The 9,736-nt window shown below is 48.5% G+C and overlaps 1 protein-coding gene across 6 annotated transcripts in view; it reads right to left on the bottom strand.

Annotated features, from left to right (window-relative positions):
* Positions 1–667: 667 nt before the first annotated feature.
* The window catches only part of THOC5 (THO complex 5), a 33,339-nt gene continuing 24,270 nt past the window's right edge, over positions 668–9,736 (bottom strand). For all 6 annotated transcript variants that reach the window (XM_029226230.1, XM_029226239.1, XM_029226244.1 and 3 more), the window contains 6 exons: positions 9,171–9,285; positions 7,034–7,137; positions 6,802–6,889; positions 4,546–4,661; positions 3,683–3,873; positions 668–882 (listed from right to left, as the gene is read on the bottom strand). In XM_029226230.1, coding sequence (XP_029082063.1) covers positions 819–882; positions 3,683–3,873; positions 4,546–4,661; positions 6,802–6,889; positions 7,034–7,137; positions 9,171–9,285 — 678 coding nt within the window. In that variant the 3' untranslated portion in view covers positions 668–818. The remainder of the gene's footprint in view (positions 883–3,682; positions 3,874–4,545; positions 4,662–6,801; positions 6,890–7,033; positions 7,138–9,170; positions 9,286–9,736) is intronic.

Genomic DNA, 9,736 nt, shown 5'->3' with positions numbered 1-9,736 from the left:
GTTCCATTGATCTTTTTGTGCCAGTACCATACTGTCTTGATTACTGTAGCTTTGTAGTATAGTCTGAAGTCAGGAAGCCTGATTCCTCCAGCTCCGTTTTTCGTTCTCAAGATTGCTTTGGCTATTTGGGGTCTTTTGTGTTTCCATACAAATTGTGAAATTTTTTGTTCTAGTTCTGTGAAAAATGCCAGTGGTAGTTTGATAGGGATTGCATTGAATCTGTAGATTGCTTTGGGTAGTACAGTCATTTTCACAATGTTGGTTCTTCCAATCCAAGAACATGGTATATCTCTCCATCTATTTGTATCACCTCTAATTTCTTTCATTAGTATCTTATAATTTTCTGCATACAGGTCTTTTGTCTCCTTAGGTAGGTTTATTCCTAGATATTTTATTCTTTTTGTTGCAATGGTAAATGGGAGTGTTTTCTTGATTTCACTTTCAGATTTTTCATCATTAGTGTATAGGAATGCAGGAGATTTCTGTGCATTAATTTTGTATCCTACCAAACGTAAGGTAGATAGCTAGTGGGAAGCAGCCGCATAATAGCACAGGGAGATCGGCTTGGTGCTTTGAGACCGCCTGGAGGGGTGGGATAGGGAGGATGGGAGGGAGGGAGATGCAAGAGGGAAGAGATATGGGAACATATGTATATTTATAACTGATTCACTTTATTATAAAGCAGAACCTAATACACCATTGTAAAGCAATTATACTCCAATAAAGATGTAAAAAAGAAAAGAGCCACATGTGCGCCAGAGCAGAAAGCAGAGGCACAGCAGTTGGGTCTGGGGGGAAACAACAGGCTGAGTGGGAGGTCAGCGATGGCTGAAGAATCCTTGAGGATGGTTATATTTAAATGGCTTCATCCTGCTGGGGCCTCTAGAGAAACAGGAGAAGGGAGAATAGTGTTAATACCATACCCTTTGGGCTGATAAAATAAATTACAATTCATCCACACTAATAGGGACTACTATTAGCTGTTAAGGAAAAAAAAAAGGAATGTTGTAAGAAAAGCAGACTGCAGAACAATATGAAAGGTGTGATGCACTTCTGAAAAAAATGTCTTTATGTGCCAGCAAAGGCATGAACACAAACCCGGAAGGGCCCTCACTGACGATGTGCACTTTGGGGGACAGGGCCTGGGCACCCTCACTTTTTAGTGTTTTTACCAAACTGCTCACTGTTGTTTGTTATATTTAACAACAAACATGTTTTATTTCTATGATTAAAGAAAAACCATAAAATCCTCCTTTGCAGGGAGATTCCCATGCAGGTAGGAGTCTGGGTGTGAAAAGAATCTGTACAAAGTTCCTGCCAAGAGCCACGTGCTTTATACTCACTACCTCTTAGACGCTATTTCTATCATTTTATAGATTTTAAAGATGAAGAAACAGGCTTAGGGACGTAAACTGTCTGCCCAACATTATATGGTCAGAAAGCAGCACAGCACAAATTCAAAACCAGGTTTGATGCCAAAGCCTGCTGGCCACAGGCAGGCTGACAATCACAGCCAAAGCCTGGACCCTGAGAAGCTTAGGTGCTTCAGCTCCAATCCTGAGCCCCCCAAGCAAAACCTCACACAGGGTTCTTTTCCATACAACTCCACAGTGAATGGCATCCAGCTAAAGGGCCTCTCGTTTATCTGCCTATGACTGACATTCAATGGTAACCAGGAGGTGACACCTTGGATCTTGGTCTGAGGGAGGGTGAGAGGCAGTGTGTGTTGTGTTTGTGTGTAGGGGTGTGCAATCACTTACTTAGGGAGGGCTTACTCTGCCTGCACTGTGCCTGACACTTTACATGCACTGCCTGGTTTAATTTCATCCTCCCAACAACACCTGAAGTGGATGCCATTTTAGGGATGAGGAATCTGAATCTCAGAGGGGTTAAGTACAGACCCCAATCACATAGGCTGGAGCTGCAATTTGAACCTAGGCCTTTCTGGCCCCAAAGGCTTTGCTCTTTTTTTTTCGACCGTGCCGCACTGCATGTGGGATCTTAGTTCCCTGACCAGGGATCGAACCCGAGCCCCCTGCGTGGGAAGCACGGACTCTTAACCACTGGACCACCAGGGCAAGTCCCCCAAAGCCTCTGCTCCTAGCCATGACGTCATGTACCTCCCCAACATCAGAAGGGTGCAGTCATCCAGGTAAGTCTAGGCATACAGCTGATGGAGACCCCATAGCCTGAAGGTACCCAGCCATGGGCAGAGCCAGACCTTGCGTTTCCTGTGGCCCAGGCCAGCCCTTTGCAGCCCAGCCCCTTGGCCTGATCCCAGTGGTCAGCTGAATTCCAGGCCAAGAACCTCACATCCCACATCTCATCAGTCATGGAATTAACTGGATCTGAGTAGCCAAAGGAGCACCTTCCCAGAATGTCCTGCCAGAGGAGCTCAGCCTGGGAGACATACCAACCACTTCAGAAAATGGGTCCTTCAGGAACCATTAGATAACAGAATATAAACACTGGCTGTGTGAGAACTCCCACCCTGGAAATGTGCTACAGCAGGCTAGGAGCGGGGGTAAGAGCTGAGTTCTCACGCAGACACACCAAGGAAAGCAAGTCCTAGAAGGCACCAACATCTAGCCGCCAGCTCTGCCTGTCACCAGCCACTCCGGGGCTGCAGCTGGTTATTATCAGCTAGCATGACAAACCAGGCCAGGTGCAGGTGCCAGACGGAGGTGGGAGGATGCTGGGGCAGCTTCCAGGAGCTGAAGCTGGCTGTGTGAGAAGAAGGTAAGGGGCAGGTAAGGCACCTTTTAGACTGACAGAGAACAAAGGGATGTCCTGATTAGATACAGATGCTAGCCCTTCGCAGACACCATTCCTCCCCAACCCCTTGCCCAAAAGGGAAGGGATGCCTGAGCAGTGTGGACTCTGTAGAGTTCTGAAACTGGCTCTAAGAACGCTAGTTAAGGGATGAAAGGGAAAGAAAGGACCCAACATCAAGGAGAAAGGAAAAGCAGCTAGCAGTGCTGTGCATGTAGACACGCTAAATACCAAGCTGTCAGGACCTGCTGGCATTTTCTGAGCCTCCGCCTGTGCCAGGATCCATTCTGGAAGCTTTACATGAACTCTCTCTACTTCATCATGAGTTAGAAGGTAACACCTTTGGGAAAGGTTCAGAGCTGAGCTGAAGTGACTCTTCCAAAGTCACATAGCTGGTGAGCAGGAAAGCAGAGATCTGCACTTGTGTTTGTGTTACTTCAAAGCTGGTTCCTTCTGTGATGCCTGACTGCCTATAGCTGCGATCCCCCGAGATGTTTGAGTACCTTAGGAAGTACAGCAGACTCTGGGGACTGGTGGGATGCATAGAGTTTAAAAAGTTCATTTGGACCATGAAAAGCAAACCTACTGTTTGCCACAGAAAGTAGAGAAAGGAAAGTTCAGTCAAATCCTCTTGCTCACTTGGCGTGTTACCCACCTCTGGGGGGTGTGCATGATGAACAACTGGACCAGGCTGGTAGGATGGGGGCCACAGGGAAAGTTTTAGGAATAAGGGAGCAAGCTCTCCCCAGGAAATCTGGCAGCAGGATTTTAATTTCCACAGTGAATGGAGACTAGTGCCCCGGGAAACGTGCGTGCCTTCCATGCCAGGCTCACCTCTGCCCCAGGTCCCTGTGAGAGGCAGGGCTGGAGGTCCCTGGACCCGGCACCCCCGCCCCTCCCCTCACCTCACCTGAGAAGCCGCAGACACATTTTCTCCTGGGGAAATTCCTTGGGCCCCTCCACACTGTCGTCGTGGCTCTCCGTCTCCAGGTAGACATCCAGCAGCACGCACAGGCGCTGCAGCTGGTTCGTCAAGAGCTGGTGGCCGGGCCAGTGGCCACACAGCTCCTTGTAGCACACATTGACCTCACTCTCCATGGCCTATGGGTGGGAAAACCAGAAACTTAGCACCACTTTCAGGCCAGCTGGGTCTGATGGTTTCACAAGAACTGCACCCGGGCCTCCGCAGGAGCTCGGCCTCTGCAGATCAAGCCGGACCGACTTGTCCTGAGGCTCCCTCTCCTCAAGACAATGGGGTCTTCCTGATCCTGACTCAGAACTTTCCCTGCCTTGCACATCCACAGACAGAGACGAAGATGTGTAGAAGATGAATCTCAAGATGAGATCCAAATCAGGTGTTAGGGTTAAAAACGTGCTCCATGACTATTGAATCAAATCCACAGGTATAACAATAATTAACAGGTGTAATGATCTCGGACATCATCTCATTCCAGCACTTTCTGTGCATCTGAGTTTATTCTCATTTCCACAGAAGCCCAAACAACCACCTTTCACAGCAGGTATTTATATTACCCCTATTTCATAAATAGGGTGAACCTGTGGACCCCAAGCTAGATAAGGGGTTGGGATGGGTCTGAGCTCTTTCTGCTACTATGTCATGCACCCTCAAGCAAACTCTACAAATCCCGGCAGGCCCCTCTGCCCAGGGAATTGTGCCAGTGCCCAAGCCCTCAGCTGCGGCAGGTTCTGCCCCTGCCCACCTCCCCAAGAAGGCTCTCCCTGCTCCTCCCACCACCCCCAGCAGGTCCTTACCCGAATATTGTCGTCGTTGTTGTTGGTTTTCTCCCCTTTCCAGTTCAGACAGAGCTGGAAAATGGGTGGGATGGAGGAGTAGCCGGGGTTCAGCACCACGGCAGCCTGGAGCTTAGCTGGGAAGGGATGGGAAAGGAGGAAAACTCAGTTCTGAGACCTGGCTTGTTAGCTGAGGCACGCTGCCCGCTGGACCCGAGGCTAGCTCTGTGTCTCACACTAACCCAAGTGCTCAAAGCACATTCTGGTACTGACTTTTACTTTTGTTCTAGAATCTCCCAAGTGGAACTGCCAGGTTGCAGAAAGTGAGGTCCTGTGACTCTGGTCCCTCCAAGGACACAGAGCTGTGTGGACTCTCCAGAGTCTGGTCCACAATGAGTTTGCCCAAGAGTTCTATTTACTCCTTTGACAGAAGTTTGTTTTCATTGGCATTTATTTGCCAGCAAGTTAAGGATTTTCCCATGTGAAGGTTTCCTGTTTTTTCCAACAATATTGGGTATTAGCTGTTACATTAGTCAAATATATTTTTTCTATTCTGTTCTTTATCTTTATCTATTTTGTTATGTGCAGCTTTTTCATAGCTAACATTTAATGACTACCTACTGTTTTCCAAGCACTGTGCTAAGCCCTTTGCACACATTTTATTTCATCCTAATAACGATTCTGAGGTAGGTACCATTATTATCATCCCATTTTACATATAAAAAAACTGAGGCTCTGACAGAAACTTCCTTAAGATCATCAAGCAGTTGCAAAGCAGCAATGCTGAGTTTAATCAGAACTACCTGATGCCAAAGCTGTGTTCATAATCATTATATGAAATATTTGCATTTTTTAACTTTTTCATTTTTTCTCTGGTGATAGCCTTTGCCTTTTTCAATAGGATGACATTTATCCTCGCCATCAATGGGCTAGGCATTTAGCCACTCCTTTTCATTATTTATGGAGGAAAAAAGGAACTCTCTGACCCACCAGTAATTCAAATAAATAAGAGAACAAGAGAGTTTAGGTTAAAACAATTCTTCCCTGACAGTCGCAACAACATTTATTAAAAGGTGACACTTTCCTGTTGTTTCTGCCGTAACAGTTTGCACATATTTCGGGGTTTATCTCTGTTCACTAATTTTTTGTTTTTAACCCATACCATGTAACTGTTGTCCACTTATCCATTTAAATTTCACTCTTAATTTTTCAAATTCTATAATGCATCTAATGAAAATTTAAATGATCACATTCATTCCATGTACGAATCTAGAATACTTATCATCTTTCCAAGCTTTCTTCCGCTCAACCAGGAAGCAGAAATGATGTCCTCCAATGACCTCCCACCCTTGGGGCTTTGTAAATTTACTGGATGCATATTTTGTGCCCTTTCAAAATAGCACTCTGTTGTTTAGGGATGAGGTTAAAGTATTTTTTAAAAGGGGAGAGGATGGAAAGCAAATGCAGAATTCCAAATAGCAGTCACCTATCGTCAGGGTGAGAATGAAGTGGGATCAAGGAGCCTCAACTGTATCTGAAATTATTTAATTTCCTCAGAATATTTCTAAAAACATGCAAAGAAAAGAAAGAGAGAAGGGAAGAAATAGACACACTTGAACATCAAAGAGTGCAAGCTTTCCTGACATGTCTCGTACTGTCTTGGAACTACAGACAACTTCCTCCGCCCGGTGGCCTCAGCACTGAGCCCCTGGGGTGGGATCCTGCAGGCTGTGCCAGACCTGCCAAGGCTGGGGCCGGATGACAGCACCACAGGCAGCATCAGGGTGGCTCCAGCAGGAAACCCTGGCCGATCAGATGCCAGGACAGCTGTGAGGAATCACAGCGCTCGATGCCTCCCAAGTGAGTGCAGGGACTGCAGAGAGGGAGAAGGGTCCTGCACTTCACATCCTGAGAGTGACAGCCCTTCCCTGAAGAGGGGGACGAGCAAGCATCTGATTCTAAAATGCAATGAAACAAAGGGGCTAAGAGCTCAGGCTCAGAGGTCAGACTGGGTTTGTGACTAAGCCCTACTTTCCTCATCTACAAAGCAGGAATATCACCAGCCCCAGGACTGTCCTAAGGATTAGCTGATAAACCACGGACATGACTGTTGCAGAACAAGTCCTGGCTGAATGCTGCCTCTCACAACTATGACTGTTTGCTAAGTCCCCACTGCAGGATTCCAGGATCTTTCGCTTCCTTTGGGCAACTCCCAGGAGTGTTTTATTCTCAGCGGCTCCCCTTGCCTAGAGCAACTGTGATCAGCAGAGCAATTACCTGTGCCCCTTTCCACGAGTGCCATATAGTAGAGATTGGTGTCCCCAGCCAGTCCCGCCTCCATGATGTCTTTGGTAAAATGCAGCTCCTAGAAGTCACCAAGGACAAGGGGTGAACTGTTGGCTCCTCTAGTCAAATCCCCTGCTCTTCTGGTGGAGGAGCAGGAGCTGAAAGGTGACGTGGGCCTGCAGTCCCCAGGACAGCAACAGTGGCCTGTCACCCTTCTACCTACCGTATAATCCTCATGGGCAATCGTCACCCACTTCACCAGGCGAGAGACAACCTTTGCAGGGAAGAGGTACTGGCAGTCACTGGTAACTGGCACAATGCCGTGTTCTAAAAGAGAGCAGGACAGGTGGTGTCACAGGTAGAAATCAGCTGTCACAGCTGGGTAACTAGCATCTTCTGTAGGGCTCAGATGGCCCTGCCAGCTGTCCAGGTACACTCGGTACTCAGGTGCCCAGGTCAACACGTGCCAGAAACGAAGGCACACCAACCTGACCTTTACCCAGTGCTTGTGCTTGAGGCCGGACCCAGCACCAGCATTCACAGCACTTTATCCTTAATGCAAATGATGGCCTGCCAAACAAAAAAAACCCCTGCAGCCAGAAACAGAGATGTACGGTGTCTCTGCAGCAGTGACTGTTAATTAGACCAAATAGCCAAGAGGGCTGTTCTCAGAGCTGACCTTGATGGAGAAAGGACTGAAGTGTTCTGTGTTGGTTCCTCTAAGGGAAAAGAGCAGGAGGACTGCTCCAGGGTGAATTCCTGCTGGCGTTTCAATAAGCAAACGTGCCAACATGGTAAACGCTGTCCAGGATGACAATCACCCAACCCTGGGACAAAACAAACTAAGCAATGCTGATGGGGAGCAAGTAGTGCTGCCCTGGAGAAAATAGAGTCCACGTGAGGCCTCCAGACGGGTCCTAGGAACTCAAAGCCTTTCCTGACAGTGGCTCTTTTAGATCAGAAAATCTTAACCCTCACTCCTTACAAGTCCCTTGTACATGGTAGGCTCTTACAAGTATTTACAGAATGAACAAATGAAAAGCCCCACATGGCCACCATCTTGGTCAAGGGCTCATCAGAATAACCTGGGACCTTATGGAAAACACAGGGGCTCAGCCCCACCATGGAGGATGTCAGCTCAGGTGTCAGGGGAGGGATGAGGCGTGGATCCCTGGACAGCTGTATTCAAGTAAGCTGAGTGTAAGCTCCACAAAAGCAGGGCTCTGTCTTGTGCTCATGGCTCTTCTCCCAGCACTATTCTGGCTGCCTGGAATGAATTAGGCTCCTATTAAAACGCACATCAGGACTTCCCTGGTGGCACGGTGTTTAAGAATCTGCCTGCTGGGGCTTCCCTGGTGGTGCAGTGGTTGAGAATCCGCCTACCAGTGCAGGGGACACGGGTTCGAGCCCTGGTCTGGGAAGATCTCACATGCCGCGGAGCAACTAAGCTTGTGCACCACAACTACTGAGCCTGTGATCTAGAGCCCACGAGCCACAACTACTGAGCTCGTGTGCCACAACTACTGAAGCCCGCATGCCTAGAGCCCGTGCTCCACAAGAGAAGGTACCACAATGAGAAGCCTGCACACCGCAACAAAAGAGTAGCCCCTGCTCGCTACAACTAGAGAAAGCCCGCGCGTGGCAACAAAGACCCAATGCAGCAAAAAATAACAAATAAATAAAATAAAATAAATTTATATATATAAAAAAAAGAATCTGCCTGCCAATGCAGAGGACACGGGTTTGAACCCTAGTCTAGGAAGATCCCACATGCCACAGAGGAACGAAGCCCGTGTGCCACAACTATTGAGCCTGTGCTCTAGAGTCCGCGAGCCACAACTACTGAAGCCTGCGAGCCACAACTACTGAAGCCTGCGTGCCCAGAGCCCGTGCTCTGCAGCAAGAGAAGCCACTGCAATGAGAAGTCCGTGCACCCCAACGAAGAGTAGCTTCCGCTTGCCACAACTAGAGAAAGCCTGCACGTAGCAACGAAGACCCAACACAGACCAAAATAAATAAATAATTAAAAAAATATTTTTTTAAAATAAATAAAACGCACATCAAAGTCTGACGTGCACTGACCTAGCATGATGCTCCTGACCAATCTGCTAACCTGGGCCCCCAAAAGGCTTTGGGCTGAGACAGCCCTGGTGGCCCTGAGGAGAGCTCAGACCTCTGCTTGGCAGCCTACAGCTCTCCCCAGTGGCCCAGCTAACACCTCTGCTCAACAAGAGCCAGAAAGCCAGCCCGTTTTGATTTGTCATCAGGATTCAAGAAATCTGAGTGCAGGGCTCCGTTGTCTTTGTCCCTGTGTTGTCTGAGTGGCTCTCAGGCCACAGCCCTAACTAGCACCAGCTTACCCAGGGAGGCAAACTGCTTGTGGAGGGCCAAGCGGGACTGCACCCTGGTCTTCAGCAGTTTCATGGTGGTCTCCATGTGGCTGGCGCTCAGAGAGTGGTCAGCGATCACAGTGTGCTGTGGAGGACAGCGAGTGGCACACGTTAGTAGCTCCCCATCCCTTCCTCCAGGCACCCCTCTCTCCTAGCACCTGCCTGCCTGTGGCAACCTGGACTACTCACGTCCTGAGATGCCTTCTGGGGACAGCAGGGTTTCCCTACTGTGACAGGCCAGAGGCTGAGTCCCAACAGGAACGATACAAGGTGCTGAGATCTTAAGAGGTCCCCTAGGGTTCATTTCTGGCACCTTCGTACATAAGACCAAGGGGTAGCAGCACCTGGAGCTGCACTGCACGCAGGGCAAGGATCCAAGTTACTTTGACCTAGAGGGCTAACAGGCTCATGGCAAAGGCAAAAGGTACCTAAACACTTGTAGGCCTTGGACATTTTAGTATCCTGAGTGGAGGGAAGATAGATCATAGCCCAGAGGGATAGCATTCTGCTAGTTCAAAGTCCCAAAGCCCTTCTGG

This window comes from Monodon monoceros, unplaced genomic scaffold (assembly GCF_005190385.1).
Source record: "Monodon monoceros isolate NGI ecotype Baffin Bay Population unplaced genomic scaffold, NGI_Narwhal_1 Super_Scaffold_1, whole genome shotgun sequence".
NCBI classification, from domain to species: domain Eukaryota; kingdom Metazoa; phylum Chordata; class Mammalia; order Artiodactyla; family Monodontidae; genus Monodon; species Monodon monoceros.
The sequence above is the reverse complement of the archived record's forward strand: the minus strand, read 5'-3'. Positions and strand labels throughout refer to the sequence as shown.